General features: G+C 37.7%; 1 protein-coding gene across 8 annotated transcripts in view; it reads left to right on the forward strand.

Moving 5' to 3' along the window:
- PCGF5 (polycomb group ring finger 5) overlaps positions 1 to 21,247 on the forward strand; it is a 179,266-nt gene that overhangs the window by 97,850 nt on the left and 60,169 nt on the right. For all 8 annotated transcript variants that reach the window (XM_037804091.1, XM_037804084.1, XM_037804087.1 and 5 more), the window contains 4 exons: positions 10,242 to 10,338; positions 16,914 to 16,969; positions 17,080 to 17,139; positions 19,556 to 19,704. In XM_037804091.1, the coding sequence (XP_037660019.1) occupies positions 10,242 to 10,338; positions 16,914 to 16,969; positions 17,080 to 17,139; positions 19,556 to 19,704 (362 nt within the window). The remainder of the gene's footprint in view (positions 1 to 10,241; positions 10,339 to 16,913; positions 16,970 to 17,079; positions 17,140 to 19,555; positions 19,705 to 21,247) is intronic.

Consider the following 21,247-nt stretch of genomic DNA (forward strand, 5'->3'; position numbering starts at 1 on the left):
TTTTTGTTTTGTTTGTTTTTTGATAATGGCCATTCTAGTAGGTGTCAGATGATACCTCATGGTTTTGGTTTGCATTTCCCTAGTAGCTAGTGAAATTGAGCATCTTTTCATATTTTTTCTCTTTTTTTTAAGTTTTTTTTATTGTGAAATATATATATACAGAAAAGTGATAACTTTTAAAGTACTATTGAACAAGTAGTTAGCAAATTTCAAAGAATGTTATGGGGTATAGTTACACCATTTCAGTTATTTCCTTATTGTGAGGTATAAAATATATACAGAAAGGTGATAACTTTCAAAGTACAATTTAACAAGTAGTTACAGAGCAAATTTCACATAATGTTATGAGTTACTGTTCTATAATTTATTTCCTTATTGTGAAATATAACATATATATAAAAATGTGGTAACTTTCAAAGTACAATTTAACAAGTAGCTATAGAGCAAATTTCAAAGCATGTTTTATGCTACAGTTCCATCACATCAGTTATTTCATTCTAGCTATCCTAGTACCCTGGAAACTAAAAAAAAATTATTTATATAAAGATTCAGTATTCTTAATCCTTTGTTAAGTCCTGTCTTGTCAGTTGCTATCCCTCTCTCTCATTTGATCACTGTGTCAATCTTCAGGGATATCTGGGCAGTGACCAGCCAAACTTGTTCATATTGAAAATGGGTGTCAGCATCATGGGGAAGGCAGATGCACCTGGTTGATGTTCTCAGAGGCTGTTGCCTCTGGATTTTGGGACTTATCTGGTATAGGAACACTCTGGGGATTTAAGTTTCTGAAAAGTAAACTTAGTGAAATTTTTATGAGTCTCAGATAGGGACCTAGGTATTCTTTAGTATTTTCAGGACTACTATTGGTTAGAGCTTGGCATTCTGTGGGCATTTAGAATATCTAGTTGGGACTTGCATAAGGGTAACCTCTAGGATAGCCTCTCAACTCTATTTGAAATCTCTTAGCTACTGAAACCTTATTTTGTTTCCTTTCTTTTCTCCCTTTTGGTCATAAAGGTATTCTCAATCCTTTAGGCCAGAACCAGGCTCGTTCCTGGGAGTACTGCCCCACGTTGCCAGGGAGATTCACTCTTCTGGGAGTCATATCCCACATAGTAGGGAGGGTAATGAATTTATTTGCAGAGTTGAGCTTAGAGAGAGACAGGCTGCATCTGTGCAACAAAAGAGGTGCTCTGGAGGTGACTCTTTGGAGTAATTATAGGTAGGCTTAGCCTCCCCTTTATAGCCATAAGTTTCACTAGAGCAGGCCTCAAGATGGAGGACTTGACTTCTTAAGTAGGGGTCTCCTATTTTCACATAACATATTTTGTCCAAAATAAATAATCAGTTTCTCACATTATCTTCATTTAGTTATACAGTCATCATGACTCTCAAATTTTAAACAATTATCATAACCCAAAACACCCCAAAGCTCTATCCCTATTATTAGTGTGATAACTGGTAAGGTATTCCTGTTTATTTCTCTATAATATGCTATATGTAGTTTTTCCCGTATACCCTTCTGTAGTTAACTCTTTGTACCAGTGTCATACTGTAGAAGTAGATCATGCAAGCACTTGTGGGATACATACCTTTAAAGAAACTTTCAATCATGTTTGCCTTCAATGCGGCATTGATACTTATAATCCCATTAATGAACTGTATCACTTCTGTCTCTTCCTGTACCTTTAAGTTCACCTTCATTTACATGTCTGTACATATTAGGTTATCATTCCCCTTTTACTAGCTTCTATCTCTAGGTCCCTGTATTCTACATTATAAGACACTGATTTTACGTTGTTCAAGAAGTTCACATTAGTGGTAAAATACAATATATCCTTTTGTGTCTGATTTAATAACCACTCAGCATTATGTCTTCAAGATTCATCCCTGTTTCAGGACCTTGTTCCTTCTTATTGCTGCATAGTATTCCATTGTATGTATGTGCCACATTTTGTTTATTCACTTGTCTGTTGAAGGACACTTGGATTGTTTCCACCTCTTGGCAATTGTGAACAATGTCGCTATGAACATCGGTGTGCAAATGTCTGTTGGTGTCACTCTTTTCAGATCTGGGTATAGACCGAGACGTGAAATTGCTGAAATATGGGGTAACTTGATATCAGGTTTTCTGAGGAGCCGCCAAACTGTCTTCCACGGCGGCTGTACCATTATGCATTCCCACCAGCTGTGAATAAGAGTCCCAATTTCTCCACATCCTCTCCAGTATTTGTAGTTTACTGTTTGTTTAATGGTGGCCATTCTTATTGTTGTGAGATGATATCTCATTGTGGGTTTGAATTGCATTTCCCTAATAGCTAGTGAAGTTGAGGATCTTTTCAGATGTTTTTGAGCCATTTGTATTTCCTCCTCAGAGAAGTGTCTGTCCATGTCTTGCCCATTTTTGATTGGATCCTTTGTCTTTTTGTTGTTAAGTTGTAGGATCTCTTCATATATTCTGGATTTTAAACCCTTATGTGATATGTGGTTTCCAAATATTGTCTACCATTGCATAGGCTGCCGTTTTACTTTCCTCACAGAATCCTTTGATGCACAAAAGTGTTCAGTTTTGAGGAGATCCCATTTGTCCACATCTTCCTTCATTGCTTGCACTTTGGGTGTGTCTAGGAAACCACTTCCTATCACAAGATCTTTAAGATACTTCCCTGCATTTTCTAATAATATTTTTTGTGGTCTTAGCACTAATGTTTAGGTCTTTGATCCATTTTGAGTTAATTTTTTATAAGGTGTGAGATAGGAGCCCTCTTTAATTCTTTTGGATACAGATATCCAGTTCTCTAAGAACCATTTGTTGAAGAGGCTGCTCTTTCCCAGTTGAGTTAGCTTGACTGCCTTATCAGGGATCAATTATCCATAGATGAGACGGTCTATTTCTGAACACTCAATTTTCTTCCATTGGTCAGTATATCTGTCTTTATGCCAGTACCATGCTGTTTTGACCACGATAGCTTTGTAATATGCTTTAAAGTCAGGTAGTATGAGACCTCCCACTTCATTTTTCTTCTCAAGATATTTTCAGCTATTTGGGGCACTCTGCCCTTCCAAATAAATTTGATTATTGGTTTTTCTATTTCTGCAAAGTCAGTTGTTGGGAGAAGAGTGTAAAAATGGAGATTATCAATAAGGGTAAAAGGAGAAAAAAAAAATAAGATATAACATATAAAACCCAAAAGAAAAATGGTAGAAGAAAGTATACTGCTTTTACAGTAATAACGTTAAATGTTAATGGATTATACTCCCTAGTCAAAATATGTTGACTGGCTACAAGAATTTCAGAAAATTAGACTTCAAATGTAAAACAATTAAAAGAGACGAAGGAGGACACTATGTATTAATAAAAGGGACACTTCATCAAGAAGATATAGCCATCATAAATATTTATGCACCAAGCCAGAATGCCCAAAGTACATGAAGCAAACACTGGCAAAACTGAAGGAAAAAATAGACATCTCTATGATAATAGTTGGGGACTTGAATACACCACTCTTCTCAATAGATAAAACATCCAGACAGAGGATCAATAGGAAATGCCATGAATAATGTGTTAAATGAACTAGACCTAAAAGACGTGTATAGAACATTACACCCCATTACACATTTTTCTCAAGTGCTAATGGATCATTCTCTAAGATAGACTACATGTTGGGTCACAAAGCAAGTCTTAATAAATTTATAAAGATCACAATTACACAAAACACCTTCTCAGATCATAATGGAATGAAGTTGGAAATCTATAAAACACAGAAGGCAGGAAAATTCACAAATGTATGGAGGCTAAACAATATACTCTTAAACAAGCAGTGCATCAAGGAAGAAATTATAAGAGAAAATCAGTAAATATTTGAGGCAAATGAATATGAGAATACAACATGTCAAAAGTTACAGGATGGGAGAACCTAAGATGGCGGGTAGGTGAGACAGGGCAAAAAAACACCTCTGTGAAAAATACTAGATAAAAACCAGAAGGTGACCCAGAATACCGGTTTCAGCGATGCACCAGCTGGACAAGGTCTGCTAGAACCACAGAGGCCATACACTTGGTGAAACCAGGAGTCTGCATTCTGAAACAAGTGAGTAAGCTGGCTGAATGACCCACGGCCGCACTGCAGTATGGGGAAGCCAGGAGTTGGCGTTTGGAGACGAACTGGTTCTTTTGAAAAAGAAAGGGGGGGGGGAACACCCAGGAGCAGCTGCAGTTGCGATGGTGGGAACCACGCAGTGAAGCACAGCAGGAGAAGGCTGAGCCGCCCTCTCGGTGTCTGGCGTGGAGGATAGCCCGCTGCAGATACCCTCACGGCCAGGGGAGCGGAGGGGAGAGCCAGAAGGAGAAAGAAACCCCTCTGCTTGCAGCTGGCTTCCCGGTGGGCTAGAGACACTTGGGCAAATGCCAAGAGACCAAAAGCAACAGAAAATCTTAATGCATATGATAAAACCAGACGATATGGAGAACGCAATCCCAGACACCCAAATCAAAATATCAGTTGTCCCGGAGCTGGGAAGAAGGAACTGTGCGAGGAGGGGTGCAAGTTGAGACACCCCATTCAGCCATCTTTGCATCAGGCTAAGAGTGCCTCTGCATAGCCCGGCAGCCCAGGGCTTCCCTTGAGGGACGGCGCGCATTTGTGATGTAGCACAGCAGAAGTCCTGGAAGATCACAGCTGAGAAGGGGGTCCACTTGGAAAACTTAGGACGCTACGTCAATGCCGGTGGTTTGTGGGTCAGCAACAGAGGGGGTCTGGGGCATAGCTGAAACGAAGGCTTAGACTCTTGCAGCGGCTTTGAATCTCTGGGAACACCTAGGGGGTTTGAATATTAAAGCTGCCCTGCCTCCCTAGCCACCCGGATACACGCCCCACATTCAGGGTAGATGGCTCCAGCAACAAACCCAAACTGAGTTCACCAATCAAACCCCACAAGAATCATTTCCCCACACTCCGCAAGGACAAAGTTGAGGAGAACTGACTTGAGGGGTATAGGTGACTTCGCAGCCACCATCTGCTTGTTAGTTAGAGAAAGTGTACGCCACCAACTTGTATTTCTGAAAAATTAGATTGGTATTTCTTTTTACAACTTGAAAGAATCCTATCAAGCAAAGCAAATGCCAAGAGGCCAAAAACAATAGAAAATCTTAATGCATATGATACAACCAGACGATATGGAGAACCCAATCCTAAACACCCAAATCAAAATATAAGAAGAGACACAGTACTCTTCTTGGCAAAGGATATAAAGGACATGAAGAAGACCATGGCACAGGATATAAGGGACATAATGAAGACCCTAGAGGAGCATAAAGAAGACATTGCAAGAGAGAAACTAAGATGGCGGCTGGCTGAGACAGGGCGAAAAAACGCCTCCGTGAAAAACACTAGCTAAAAACCAGAAGGTGACCTAGAATACCGGTTACAGCAGTGCTCCAGCTCGACGAGGGCTCCTAGCTCCAGAGGGGCCGTATACTTGGTGAAAACGGGAGTCGGCATTCTGAAATGAGTGAGTAAGCTGGTTGGAAGACCCGCGGCCGCACAGCGGGCTGGGGAAGCCAGAGTTCAGTGTATGGAGACCAGCTGGCTCTTTTAAAAAAAAAAAAAAGGAGTGGCTGCAGCCGCGATTGTGGGAACCACGCAGTAAAACACAGCAAGAGGGGGCTGGGCTGGCCTCTCGGTGTCTGGCCGGGAAGATAGCCCACAGCAGATACCCTTAGGTTTGGGGGAACGGAGGGGAGAGACGGAAGCAGAAAGAAACCCCGCGGCTAGCAGCTGGCCCCCCGGAGGGCTGGATAAACTCCTGCCCGGGGCCGTGCCCACAGCCCAGAGCCCCACCAGTTGTCCCGGAGCGGGGAAGGAGGAACTGTGCGAGGAGGAGGGGGCTGAGACGCCCCGTTCGGCCAGTTTTGCTTCGGGCTGGGAGTGCGCCACTGCATGGCCCTGCGGCCCGGGGCTTCCCTTGTGGGACGGTGTGCACTGGTGACGTAGCACAGCATTCCCTTGGCTGAGCTTCTGGAGGAACGCAGCTGGGAGGGGGGAATCCGCTCAGAGAACCCAGGGATGCTATGCCAAGTCTGGTGGTTTATGGATCAGCGAGAGAGAGGGTCTGGTGCTGAACTGAAATGAAGGCTTAGACTCTTGTGGCAGCCTTGAATCTCCAGGATCCTGGGGGATTTGAACATTAGAACTGCCCTTCCTCCCTGGCCACCCATACACATGCCCCACATTCAGGGCAGACAGCTCCAGCAACACACCCAAACTGAGTTCTCCAACTGAACCCACAAGAATCATGTCCCCACACACCACGGGGACAAGGTGGAGAACTGACTTGAGGGATATAGGTGACTCACAGACGCCATCTGCTGGTTAGTTAGAGAAAGTGTACGTCACCAAACTGTGTTCCTGAAAAATTAGATTGATATCCCTTTTTCTTTACAACTTGAAAGAGCCCTATCAAGCAAAACAAATGCCAAGAGGCCAAAAACAACAGAAAATCTTAATGCATATGATAAAACCAGAAGATATGGAGAATCCAACTCCAAACACACAAACCAAAATATCGGAAGATACACTATACCTCGCAAAATTAATCAAAGAACTACAATCGAGGAATGAAAACATGGCAAAGGATTTAAAGGACATCAAGAAGACCATGGTCCAGAATATAAGTGACATAAAGAAGACCCTCGAAGAGCATAAAGAAGACATTGCAAGAGTAAATAAAAAAATAGAAGATCTTATGGAAATAAAAGAAACTGTTGGCCAAATTAAAAAGACTCTGGATATTCACAATACAAGACTAGAGGAAGCCGAACAACATCTCAGTGTCCTAGAAGCCCACAGAACAGAAAATGAAAGAACAAAAGAAAGAATGGAGAAAAAAATAAAAAAAATCGAAATGGATCTCAGGGATACGATAGATAAAATAAAACGTCCAAACTTAAGACTCATTGGTGTCCCAGAAGGGGAAGAGAAGGGTAAAGGTCTAGAAAGAGTATTCAAAGAAATTGTTGGGGAAAACTTCCCAAACCTTCTACACAATATAAATACACAAAGCATAAATGCCCAGCGAACTCCAAATAGAATAAATCCAGATAAACCCACTCGGAGACATATTCTGATCACACTGTCAAACACGGAAGAGAAGGAGCAAGTTCTGAAAGCAGCAAGAGAAAAGCAATTCAACACATACAAAGGAAACAGCATAAGACTAAGTAGTGACTACTCAGCAGCCACCATAGAGGTGAGAAGGCAGTGGCATGACATATTTAAAATTCTGAGAGAGAAAAATTTCCAACTAAGAATACTTTATCCAGCAAAACTCTCCTTCAAATTTGAGGGAGAGCTTAAATTTTTCACAGACAAACAAATGCTCAGAGACTTTGCCGATGAAAGACCTGCCCTACTTCAGATTCTGAGGGGAGCCCTGCTGGAGAAGAGACAGGGAAAGGAGAAAGAGATATAGAGAATTTTAACAGACATATATAGTACCTTACATCCCATATCACCAGGACACTCACTTTTCTCTAGTGATCACAGATCTTTCTCCAGAAGGGACCATAATCTGGGACATAAAACAAGCCTCAAGAAATTAAAAAAAAAAAAATTGAATATACTCAAAGCACATTCTCCAACCACAATGGAATACAAATGGAAGTCAATAATGTTTGAACTGTAATTCCACTAGTTACTTCCTACATGATATAAAATACACAAACTCTAAGGACAAATCAGTGGTTTTGAACTCAATGTAAAATATGTAATTTTAGACAACTATATAAAGGTGGGGGAATGAAGGAATATAGGTACATAGTTTATGTGTCCTATTGAAGTGAAGGTGGTATCAAAGAAAAACAAGATTGATATGGATTTAAGAGGTTAATTTTAAGCCCCACAGTAAACACAAAGAATTTATCAGAGAATATAACCATAGAGATGAAAAGTAGAGTTTGGGTTAAGAGAAATGGGGGAAGGGACAATGGGGAGTTAAGAAATGAGTGTAGGGTTGCTGTTTGAGGTGAAGGGAAATTTCTAGTAATGGATGGTGGGAAAGAGCATTACAACATTCTAAACGTGATTATTCCCACTAATGAAAGGCTAGGGATGGAGTGGAATGGGAAGATTTAAGCTGTATATAGGTTTCCACAACTGGAAAAAAAAAAAAAAAGTCTAACTAGATGACAATTGAATGCTAAGGATGAACTTGGATGGGACAGGAGGATAGAGGACAGGTGGCTCAAAGGGACACAGTTGAGACATAAGGAAAAGGAAATATAGAATGTCAGCTTTGTATCATTGTTGTATCTCTTGTACTTCTTAGCTGCACTTAATGGGATTGCATGAAAGAATGTTCTTGTTCATGGGAAGTGTATACATGAATTATAGTGAATGTTCAAGGATGTGTGCAGCTAACTCTCATATGTTCAGAAGACAGAGCAATAGATGATGGATGACAGGGAGGGAGGGAGGGAGGGACGGAAAGAAATAGCAATGTGACAGCATGTTAAAGTTGGTGGATTGAGCTATCGGGGGAGGGGGGTCAGGGTATGATGGAATTCTATGTATGGGGCTAGTATTGTTTTTGCAACTGTTGATATAACTTTGAATTTATTTCAAAATAAAAATAAATAAATAAATAAGTAAGTAATCCAAACATGTTGAAAACTCTCATAGTTTATTCAGAACAACTTATGTTGCATTCAGATACATTTTTAGCAAAAGAAGTAAATGCAGATTAGTTTTTTTAAATAGTTTTATTGAGATAGAGTCACATACCCTACAATCATCCACAGTGTACAATTAGCCAGTCACAGTATCATCATATAGTAGTGCATTCATCACCAGAATGAATTTTTAAACATTTTTCTTACTCCAAAAAGATAATAAAATAAAATTAAAATTAAAATTAAAGTAAAAAAGAATACCCAAAACATTCCACCCCCACCCCCACCCCCCATTGCACCCTATTCTTCATTTAATTTTGTCCCCATTTTTCTACTCTTCTGTCCATACACTAGACAAAGGGAGTGTGAGCCATGAGTTTTTCACAGTCACACAGTCACACCCTGTAAGCTGCATAAGTTATGCAACTGTCTTCAAGAATCAAGGCTACTGGGGTTGCAGTTCGACAGTTTCAGGTATCTCCTCCTAGCTATTGCAATACACGAAAAACTAATAAGGGATGTCTGTGTAGCGCATAAGAATGCCCTCCAGAGTGACATCTCAACTCCATTTGAAATCTCTCAGTCACTGAAACTTTGTTTCATTTCACTTCCCCCTTTTGGTCAAAGAAGATTTTCTCAATCCCATGATGCCATGTCCAGGCTCATCCCCAGGAGTCATGACCCTTGGGACATTTATACCCCTGGGAGTCAAGTACCATGTAGTGAGGAGGGCATTGAGTTTACTTGCCGTATGGGCTTAGAGAGAGAGGGGATCACATCTGAGCAACAGAGAGGTTCTCTGGGGGAAACTAAGTCACCATTATAAGTAGGCTCAGCCTCTCCTTTGCAGTAACAAGCTTCATAAGGGCATGTTCCAAGATTGAGGACTTATCCTACCAAACTGTCAGTCCTCAACTTTTGCAAGAACACCCGTAACAACCCAGTGGGAAAGGCCAACATTTCTGTATTCTTCCCCAGTTCCCCAGGGGTCCCTGCAAATATATCCTCCTCTTCTGCCCAACTTACTTTGGGATGTATTGGAATTTCACACTAACCTGTACAAACCTATCAGATCCCACTTCCATGTAATTATGGTGTTTGACTAAACTGACCATACAAGTTAAATTGTTTAGTGTGCTATAGAAAATTTAGTTCATGCACCAGATAAACATATCTTCCCTTGGTCTCACACAGAAGTTGAAGTTTTAAAACACGGTCAATATGCAGATTAGTTTTGCCTTTCTCTTTCCTACTTCTTTAGATGGGAAAAACCTACTTTGTAGGTTTTGCTCCAGTGTTTTTAAGTAGTATGAACAAATTACTTGATTTGTGTATGTATTTAAGAAAAATAATAAGCAATATAATATGTACTTTTTATATTGTGGCAGTCAACTTTCATTTCGTTTGAGTTTCATTACAATGGTGCATTTTAAGATTTTAAAATAAAGTTTGATTAAAGAATAGTATTTTACCTGTAGTAGGTAATTTTTAAGGACTATTTATAGTTACATTTATTTTTAACTTTAAATGAAAGTTCAAATGATGCATTTTAACCTAATACCTTTCTCCTTAGTCTGTAAGACTTGTATTGTCCAGCATTTTGAAGATAGCAATGATTGTCCTAGATGTGGCAACCAAGTTCATGAGACAAATCCATTAGAAATGTTAAGGTAAGTAAATGCATTTTATAGTTCATTTAATTTAAGTAAATTGAGAAAATAATATTTATTATACATCATATTTGTTGGTATATTGACTTAGTTAACGTAGGTCTTAGGAATTTTATGATTTTCATTTTAAAGCATTTTATTCATTTTAAAGTATTTTATTAAGAAGAGTTAAACTATAAGGCTGAGCATCTTAAATATCTAAGAAGACATTTCCATGTTAAAAATCATAACTTTTTCTTAGGTTCTAAGAGTAATTTTCAGTATTTTAGTACTTTATTATGTTGAGCTACATGGTAGTGGAAAGAGGGTAAACCGAATGGTAAAGAAAACTAATCTTGGTATTATTGATTTTTTAAAATGTATTATATATTCAAAAAAGGGTGTACAAACATTTGTATAAACTTAAAGGTTTTTTTAAAAGACTATATCCAGTTATTTACCTCCTGGCTTACAAAGTGTAATCATATATTTTTGAAGCTGGAAGTAGTCTATAAGATCCTAATCCAAATTCTCTTTTTCCAGGTTAGGAAAATGAAATTTATAGAAGTGACATGACTTGCCTAAGGTCTCACAGCACACCTCAAATGTCACTTCCAAGCTACAGGCCAGGTGTCCTCACCTCTAGACCCGTTTTCTTCTCATCATTCCAATCATAGCTCTACTACTGATCAGCTGTGTGACCTTAGGCAAGTACACACCTAAAGTGGAATTAAATGTTCTCTGAGGTCTTTTCCAACTCTCAAATCTGTGGTGTTTGCCATCATTCTGTAAATCTGGATTTGCAAGTCTTATACTTCAGACATTTATTTCCATTTCAGTGCCTATAGTTAGAGTAATTCATCTACAGATAAATGTCTACAGTGGTTCTTAAAGTGTAGGCCCCAGCCGTTGGTATCTTGTTAGAAATGATAATTCTTGTGCCTCACTCAGGACCTACTGAAACAGAAACTCAGGACAGGGGAGCCCAGCTTATTTTAGCAAGCCTTCCGGATGATTCTAATTCATGCTAAAGTTTGAGAACCACTGGTCTACTCTGGTCTGTAGTCTCGAGCAAGACTTCCGCTAGTTGCTTCTCGGTGCTTCTCAGCCAAGGATAATCCTGCAATTCATACCACCTCAGGGGAAATTTGACAGTGCCTGGAGGCATTTTTGATTGTCAAAACTGGGTGGGTGCTACTGGGATTTAGTGGGTAGAGGCTAGGGATGCTGCTCAACGTCCTACGATGCACAGGACAGTCCTCCACAACAAAGACTTACCATGCCCAAAAAGTCAGCAGTGCTGAGGTTGAGAAACCCTGACATAAAAACTTCAGAGGAGAATAAAGCAAACTTCTCAAATATTTTTTCCTAATGTTTTAACCAAAAACTATAACAGACAGTTAATAATTATTACCTACTCCATTCTAAAGTGCTACATTGTAAGGCAATTTATCTTAACCTTACGGTTTCACCATTAGATTACTGGAGGAATCCAATCACTAACAAATCTCATCCTTTGGCTAATGTACAAGGTCATAATGTTTTAAACTTTCATTTGGAAATAATTTCTAACTTACAGAACGTTGCAAAAATGAAAATATTACAAGGAACACTTGTATCCCCTATACCGGATTTGCCTGTTGTTAACATTTATCCCATTTGTTTTATCATGTGTATGCACACAAGTTCTTTGTCTTTATTTTTTTTTTTAACTCTTTGAGAATAAGTTACATCCTGGCTTTTATCCCTAAATAGTATGTATATTCTTAGGAAGAGGGATATTATCTTACATAAATCACAGTGTAATTACATTGAAATACTACTTTAATCTACCATCCATATTCCGGTTTTGTCAGTTTATCTAATGATGTACTCTTTAGTATATCATTTTCCCTCCTGAAATCCTATGAAAATGACTGCAAAGGAATCTTTCAAGACATAAACTCACAGAGATAATAAGAACAAGAACTTATGTATACTTTGCACCTAGGATAGCTCCTGGCACATAATGGGTGCTCAATAAATACTTGTTGAAAGGATGAGATGAGATGATAGCAAAAGAATATTAGCAACAATTAGAAGCTAGAAAGCTGTTTGATTTAGCAGAGGTGGGAGACTTAAGCATAGCAGGAGGTAGCAGAGAGGGAACAATCTTGGCTAGAGGTTGTCCCCAGCAGGCTTCCTCTTTTTGGCCAGAACTAAGTCATGTGTCAACCCTTAGGGAATGGGATGGTGTGAGGGTTTTGAGATGCCTTAGGAAACAAATCATGATTTATCCTTGAAGCTGGACACATTACTGCCAGAACATAATCAGATTTTGTTTGCAAGAAATAAGAATTAAAACTTCTTCAGTAGATAACAATGGTATACAGGTATCAAATAATTTACCCCTGTGTGCTCATTCTCAGGAAGCGTTGAAGCATAAACCAAGAAAAAGAAAGGGAATCTGATGTAGGAGAAAAGTGAAGGAAGTTGCAGTATGACACTTGTGCAGCAGGTCTAGAAAAAAACAGTCCGTATCTGTTTTGGTTTGCTAAAGCTGCTGAAATGCAATATATCAGAAATGGGTTGACTTTTACAGTGGGGATTTATTTGCTTGCAAGTTTACAGTTCTAAGGCCATGGAAATGTCCCAATTAAGGCATCAACAGGATGCTGCCTTCTCTGAAGACAGGCTGCTGGCATCCAGGGTTCTTCTGTCAGTAGCAAGGAACATGGCTGGCATCTTACTGGTCCTTCACTCCTGGGTCTTGTTGCTTTCGGCTTCTGGTTCCAGTGACCGCCTCTCTGAGTGTCTGTGGATCTTCTCTTCCAGGGCTTTTCTCTCTAAGCTCTCTCCAAACTCTGGGTTTTTCTCTCTGATTTTTCTCAGCTTTTTCGGCTTCTATTCTCTCATAAAGGACTCCAGTAAAGGATTAAGTCCCAGTTGAATTGGGTGGATAACATCTCAGTTGAAAAAACGTAATCAAAAGGTTCCACCTACAATAGGTCTGCACCCACAGGAATGGATTAAAAAACATGGCCCTTTCTGGGGTACATAATAACTTCAAATCAGCACAATATCTGTGAGGTCCAGTATAGTAGCCATTTGCCATGTGTGGCTTCTGAGCACTTGAGAGGTTGCTAGTACAACTGGGGAACAGAACTTTTAATTTAAATTTAAAACCCAAAGCAATGTAAATATTTTCACATTAAAAGCAACTTTATTGTTAAAGAAATAAAATTATTAAATAAATGTATTATTAAATATATTTTAATTGATATAAACAAGTAAAACATTAAACTTAGTTTTACATGACACATGTAAAACACTTGTTAATGTGGCTACTAGAAAATTATAAATCAGATATTTGATTTACATATTTCTATTAGACATCATTAATATAGATGGTAGAAGGAGGATGGGGAACCATATGAAGGAAAGTCATTCATTCAACAAATATTAACTGAATGTCTGTTATGTCCAGGCACCATTCTAGGTGCTTGAGATTTCTTAGTGGACAAAACTGATAAAGACTTTTGCCCTTGTAGAGTTTATATTTTTTGTATGGAGAGACAGACAGTAAACCAAATAATAAATAACTTACATTGCTAGAAAACTCAAAAGGAAAAATCAAAAGAAATGTGCTGCACTGTGAAGGGGGATGAGGAGTGTGAAGGGAGGGGCAGATTGCAATTTTGAATAAGATGGTGAGACTAAGCCTCATTGAGAAGGTCGTATTTAGAGCAGAGACTTGTTGGCTATGAGGAAGTTAGCCATGTATATAAATCTGGAAGGAACATTCACATGCGGGAGCAACCAATACAAAGGACCTAGATCGGGAGAGTACCTGTAGTGTGTTCAAGGAACAGCAAGGAAACCATTGAGACTGGGGAATGGTGAGTGGAGAGAGTATTGGGCATCAAGGACAGAGAGATAATGGAAGTCTAGATTATGAAGGACCTTGTAAGCCTTATGAAGCTTTGTCTTTTACTCCGAGTGAAATGGGAGCCATTGCAGGGTTTTAGCAGGAGGATTGACATGATCTGACTTAGTTTTAAAAGGATCATTTTGGTGACTGTGTTGAGAATGCACTGCATATAGTAGGGTAGGGAAGAATAGAAGCAGAGAGAACATTTAGAAGGCAGCTGTAGTGATCTATGTAAGAGTTGGTAGCAGTAGAGGTGGTGAGAAAACGATCATATTTTGAATATATTTTGAAGGTAGATCCAACAAGATTTACTAATGGATTGGATGTAGGATGTGAGATAAGAGTTGAGCATGACTCTAAGGTTTTTGACCTGATGAGAATCTGGCAGAATGGAGTAGTTTTAATTGAGATAGGAAAGGCTAAGGATATGGCATTGCGTGGGTAAGAGCAGATCAGGAGTTCAGTTGGAGATGTCTGTTAGTCATTTCAGAGAAGAGAGAAAGTTGGACAGTTCAGGGATTCAGGGGGAAACATCTGGGCTGGAAATAAACATTTGATAATACCTCAGGATATAAAAAGTATTTAAAGCTGTGAGGCAGGATGAGATCACTGAGCAAGTGAGTACAGAGAGTGAAGAGTAAGAGGGCCAAGGATTGAGCCTGAAAGTATGCCAGCATTAAGAGGTCAGGGAAAAAAGGAGGAACCAACAAAGAAAACTGAGAAGAAAAACCAGGAAAGTTTGGTACCCTTGTGGCCAGGAAAAAGTGTATCAAAGAAGGAGTGATCAACTGTGTCAAATGTTCATGGGTCAAATAAGGTGAAGATTGAGAATTAATGGTTGGAATTGTCAACATGGAAGTCATCAGCCTTGACAAGAGCATTTCAGTTGTGCTGGGAGGCAAAAACCTAACTAGATTGTTTCAAGAGAGAAAGGGAGGAAGAGAAATTAGAAACATAGGAGTATTGCTTCAAATGGGAGTCAGTAGTTGACAGGGGAAATGCAGTCAAGAAGATTCTTTGTTTCAATATGTGAGAAAGAAAGTATGTTTGAAGGGAATGACCCAGTAGAGAGCAGAAAGTTAATACTGGAGGAGAATGAAATGTAGGGGGATTGCTTTATCAGTGTTCTTGAGTAGAGGAGAGAGAATGGAATGTAATCATGCATAAAAGCAGAATGTTTTTTTTTATAGGAGCACTGACAGATCATCTGTAGCGAGGGATGGCAGGAGGGCAAAATACACGTGTTCAAATGCTGGTAGTTAGAAAGATATGGTGGTTGGTTGGAGTCTGTAGATGTTTTTCATTGCGTCAGTACTTTTCATTGAAGGAGAAATTGTTTATCAGCCAAGCGTAAGGATGAGGAAAGGGAATGCTGGGGGTTGAGGAGAGAGAAAAAAAAGTTTGTTGCCCAGGGAAGTGAGAGAATAAATGAACTAGAGAAGCATAGTATGATTCCTGGCAGCCTTAAAGGTGCCTTTGAGTATGATTATGAATTTGAAGGAGTGTGGTTGCATGTTTTTCTCAAGACATGAGTGCAAGAGCAAAATTGCTAGAGAGTTGGATTAAATAGAGTTGTGGTTGTAGCAGATAATTTTGAGCAAAGAGAGAGGGACAAAGGGATGGAGGGTACATACATGGAGATTAGGTTAATCTTAAAATAGATGAGCAGAAAGAACATCCAAGGTGGTGATGGGATATGTCAGAATAGAAATGAAACTAGTTGATCTTTTTGTACTTAGTAAGAAGAGATTGTTTTGGAGAGTTTGGGAATTGGTACATGGAATATGAAGAAAAGAAAGCAGTTCCTATCTCCAGGGATGGAAAACAGTTGAATGAGGGGATATACATATAATCACTGTGAATATTTATATAATCATAGCCCTGTAAACAATGAATACTGGACAAAAATTGGTGATAAAACTAGATTGGGAAGATGGGAGTAGGGAAAATGTGTGTGTTGGAAGGAAAGGGGGCGATGATAAATGAGAACTAAACCTTTATTCATGAAAGGAAGTCAGAAAAAATAGACATAACAGAAAAAAGCATGGCTTTGATTTTTCTAGAAATACAAAAGCAAATACTTGAAGAAGTAGCTTGAATTTGAAAGTGTTTTTTTGCCTCAGGATTGTAGTAATCAGGAATAGGGAGAGTGGGCATAAAATTGTTACATTTTTAATATAAATTTTATGAGGCAGTTTGATTTTTAACTTATGCACATGTATTTAACAAAAACAAAAACATTAAATTAAGAGAAGAAATAGTACTTTTAAACACTACTACTATTAAGTAGTTTGGGAAAACTTTGTGAACGAGTTAGAATTTGAGTTGTCTTAAGGAATAAAGTTAACATTGGATTGGCTGGAGAATTGGAAAAGAGTGTTTGAGCCAGGGTGAAGAGCATGAGGGAGAAAAACAGATTGGAAAAGACAAGGCATTCTTAGGGATATATGAAAAGGCCAGGGATATAGGGAGAGGTGGGCACTGGGACCAGTTTTTAATTATCTGCCACTGAGATGAAGGCTAGAAGTAGGTGTGCACCATGTGCAGAGAAGTTTGGTCTAGCAACTGTGCTAAATTTGTTTATGATCTATATTGTGGAATACATATGAGATACAAATATCAAACTATTTACATATTGGATATTGATGTCTCATTGCTTGCATATACTTTTTTTTTCCTTTGAAAGGTTGGATAATACATTAGAGGAAATTATATTTAAGCTGGTCCCTGGACTACGAGAACGTAAGTTGTTTAGCTTCTGGCAAATTTTTGTGTTTTATGAAATCAACATTTCTTTTAAAGATATTATGATTGTTTCTATGATCTTTATACCTTTTTCTCTCTTAAATTAGAAGAACTTGAGCGTGAATCTGAATTTTGGAAGAAAAATAAGCCTCAAGAAAATGGACAAGGTGACTTTTTCCTATATCTATATCTGACGTCAAAAATAATTTAGAAATGTCTCTCAAATTGGTCAGCTTTTTGTAGCTGAACTAATACTGTAGTGAACTACTATCTCTCATCAAGCTCAAATTTCTCCTGCCCAAAATTCATGCACGCCTTCATTTATGTTGTAAGTCTTTCTTCGTGAGATTTTATAGAAATGTATATAGATATTAAGTCACTCCAGTTGAGAGTAATTGGAAATAGACGAAATTGGACTTGGGCATAAAAAAAGGAGCTAAAACAGAAAACTGACCAGGTGATTATAGCAGTGTTTGTGGAGAGCTAAAGAAACTGGAGTAAAAACTACCCATAACTTGCAACTAGACACCTAGGGATTTTTGTTTTGTTTATTTTATGTTGTGTGTTTGTTTTAATAGGAGAAGGAATTGAGAAGTGACTGACAGCCAGATCAGGGGATTTTGCTATGCTCAGATACTCTGGACTGAAGTTTTCATAGCTAAAGCCCAGATGATACAAACTTAAATATTTTGGAGGTTTGAAAAATATTTCTGGTGCTTATGGGAATTTTGCCCATTACTTTTAACTGAATGTCCAAATTTCTCTTCTGGGTCCCAGGAGACTCTGGAATCAGTAATTTTTAACAGCAATTACAGCAAAGTGGTGAATGTTACTGGGCATGGAAAGGTTTTTAGTATGTATATTATACACACAAAGGAAAAAAAGGACAACATATTTGAAATTATAAGGAAGTTATGTCTTTTCTCATTGTTATTTTAATGAGATTTAATTCAAGACGGCATTAACTGCCATTAAAATCTTTTAGAAAGGAATGTATGTATATTTTTTATAGGTTCACTTGTGAGCTCAGTCTCCCAAACGTTTTCCATAAGATCATAGATGATTTTATCAATTATTTGTCATTCATATTGATGGGAAAATGCTATCTTTTTTTAAATCTGTAAAATGGGTATCATAGTTGTAAAAGTTTAACCTACCTGTGCAGGGGAGGTTTGAGAATAGTTTTGAATGACTAGAATAAGATAGCAGGAGATTATTTTTGATCTATAATAAGATGGGCAAAAAGCTGAACCTGAAAAAAAAATCTTAACTAAAGGCTTGTTTTACCCAAATGTAGATTGCAACTTTGGCAGTAGTGCTTCAGTAACATTAGAGGGTAACATAAAATTAAATGGTCTAGTTATTACTACCTGTTTAAGAGGATCATCATCACAAGCTTTATGGTTTAGTCTATGTATGAATCCATGTATTTTGTAGATTGACTTGTGAAGGACTACAGTTGACGTTGTGAATCTCATCTAAGCTGCTTGGGTAGCTTTGTTTTAATATTTGATCTTTAGTTTGGGTATAGAATTTGGCTCTTTTCCTGGAGCTGGGAGTTTGGATCATAGAAGGCAGCTCCTGTCTATGTGGGTTCCATATGTATACATAAAAAAAAAAAGAACCTACCACCCTTTATGATTCAAGTAATGCTTTTACTGTAGTCATTGAAGAGGAGCTGGGGCTTCACTTGTTCGGGCCTTTTGCTCTGAAATACATGGCTGGCTAATTCCTTTAGGTTTCACTTTAAAAATAATTCATATGGAAATCTTCCCTGAATCTCTACTTCACCTCAGAGTGTGAGTTTATCACCTATTTTATGCATGCGCATATAGTCCATTTTACACTTTCCCATCAAAGTCCTTATCACACTGCTAGTCTTCCTGTATCCTGACCACTAAAATAGTGGGAATAATAGCACCTTTATGCTCAGGGCCTCCCACAATGCATGTCTAAAGGATTCAAATGAATGAATGAATAAATATAGTTGCTTTATAGGCTACAGGTATTAGGTTAAACATTTGTATATTATATAAAGTTTGCCATTCAGTTTTCTTTAATGCAGTTTTTAACATGTTATTAAATGGCTACATACATGTTAAAGCTAATTTATTCTACTCATTTCACTAGCTGACTTTATGAGTATCTAATAATTTGAAATTTTGAGAACTTAAAATGTAGTTAGTTTGAAAATGGGTAGTTGTTTTTTAATTTGAACGTATGTAAAATTTGGAAGTTTTTTTATAATGTGTCTACTACCTAAAGTGGTCTAATCACCAATGGCTGTCATTTCTGCAACTGAATGTAACTAGTCCTGACTCTTTCATTTGGATGCCCCAGGGAGCCTGAACCTCATAAGCTATGTTAATAAGTCATTGACATATATTTCCACTGACAAAAATATTTCCATTGTTTATTGAGTTGGTTGGACCATTTTTAAATGTATTAAAATTTTCATTTATTCTTCAAAAACCGTTAAGAAATGTTTTTTAAAATAGAGTTTTGTTTTGATGATTAATTTTTTTTGGCTTAACTTTAAAATCAATGTTGTTACATCTGACTTCTTTTGCTTAAATTATACAGATGATGCTTCAAAAGTTGACAAACCTAAAGTAGATGAAGAAGGTGATGAAAATCAAGATGATAAAGACTATCACAGAAGTGACCCACAAATTGCTATATGTCTAGATTGTTTACGTAATAATGGACAGTCAGGGGACAATGTGGTAAAGGTGAGTGGACAACTACAGTTGTATTTTTTATGATCATTTTATAGTAAACCCTTCATAGGTTTAATTTGTTGATGAGTTTTCGTAATGGTGGCTCTACGAAATGTTTGCTTTTAAAGTTTTTATTAACATAATAAATAGAATGTTGTGAGGCCATTCTCTGACACCCCAAAACTTATAAACATTCAGCTTATAAAAGTCTTATACCTTCAAATGGCCAAACAATTGCTCATTCTAGGTACCTGTTTTTTCCACCCCTACCATTGAAGCATCCTAGGCAAATGGCACCACCTAATGGCTAGTACAGAGAATCACACTTCTGTTTCTCCAGTTTTTGTTGTTTTTTTCCCACCTCCTTTTATACCTTTGTTGGGAATTCATATGCATTGTTTCTCCCTTTTAAAGTATGGTAACCAATTGAAACTCAGATAATTTCATAATCCTTTTATTCATCCTCTTCTTCTAATTTTCTCCTCTATTCCTTTATTTTTATTTGCGACTCAAAAAGTTATCCATGTCAAGGCTAATGCATTTTATGAACAATATAATCATTTGGTTTTGAAGTGAAATTGGATGTCATAAAGTGTCTCAATGCTCTCTGATATTCCCTATAGAATATTTATTTCTAATCCTGTTTCCTTCTGTATTTTCTGATTGAACATTTTCTTAAAGGATCTTTATGCCACAGCTTAAAACATCCTACTCACTTCTATTGATTTTCTTTGTTTTTTTAAATGGTTTTATTTAAATAATGTTTTCTGCTCTCTATTGCAAGTTTTTTCTCATTACAGATGTTCAGTACTTCAGCTCTTAGATTTTTGTCAGTTTGTCCTTGCATATGTCAGCTATTGGGAATATAATTTCTCTCATTGTATTCCATGTTTTAGTCAAATGCCTATATTCAACGTCTCTTGTTTACTTTGTGTAATCTGTAGGTCACTGAGTTGATTTTTAACTCATACCTTTAATTGCATTTTCCAGTTTGGAAGTGAAAAACAAATACTTCTTGGACCCAAATTACGTTTTCCCAGCAACTTGAAACAAAGAAGATATATAAGCACAGTATTTAAATGACTATTTCTCCAATATGTGGATATTAGGTAGTGACGATATAAATAGTAAGAAAAGATTCCATCCCTCACAAACTTGATTAGGTCTTACGCATGTAAACAAACAGTTTTAATACAATAAGATAATTAATTTAATTAAGGGGAGTTGTTTGGTCAAGGCATGTAATTAAGTGCAGCAATCTTGAGAGAAGTGACCACTGCATATAATTATCCTTCCAGTCTTGTCTATTGTTTCCATTTTTTATAAATCTATTCATCAGAATTTTTATGACTCTACTTTTCTCTCTTGTTGCTGGTAGTTTTATATAATCCTCTTTTTGGAGTTCCTTTTTCACGGAGATTGTGATCATCCTTTAGCTCTCTAAGACATGACTCATTATCTCTTAGTAAAAGTTAAAACAATGAAAAGGCTGAATAGTTTTTCCTAAATAGATGTACAGTCTTCTCTGCAGGATTTCTAGCACAGAAGTTAAAAG

The sequence above is a fragment of the Choloepus didactylus genome, chromosome 15 (genome assembly GCF_015220235.1).
Source record: "Choloepus didactylus isolate mChoDid1 chromosome 15, mChoDid1.pri, whole genome shotgun sequence".
NCBI classification, from domain to species: Eukaryota; Metazoa; Chordata; class Mammalia; order Pilosa; family Megalonychidae; genus Choloepus; species Choloepus didactylus.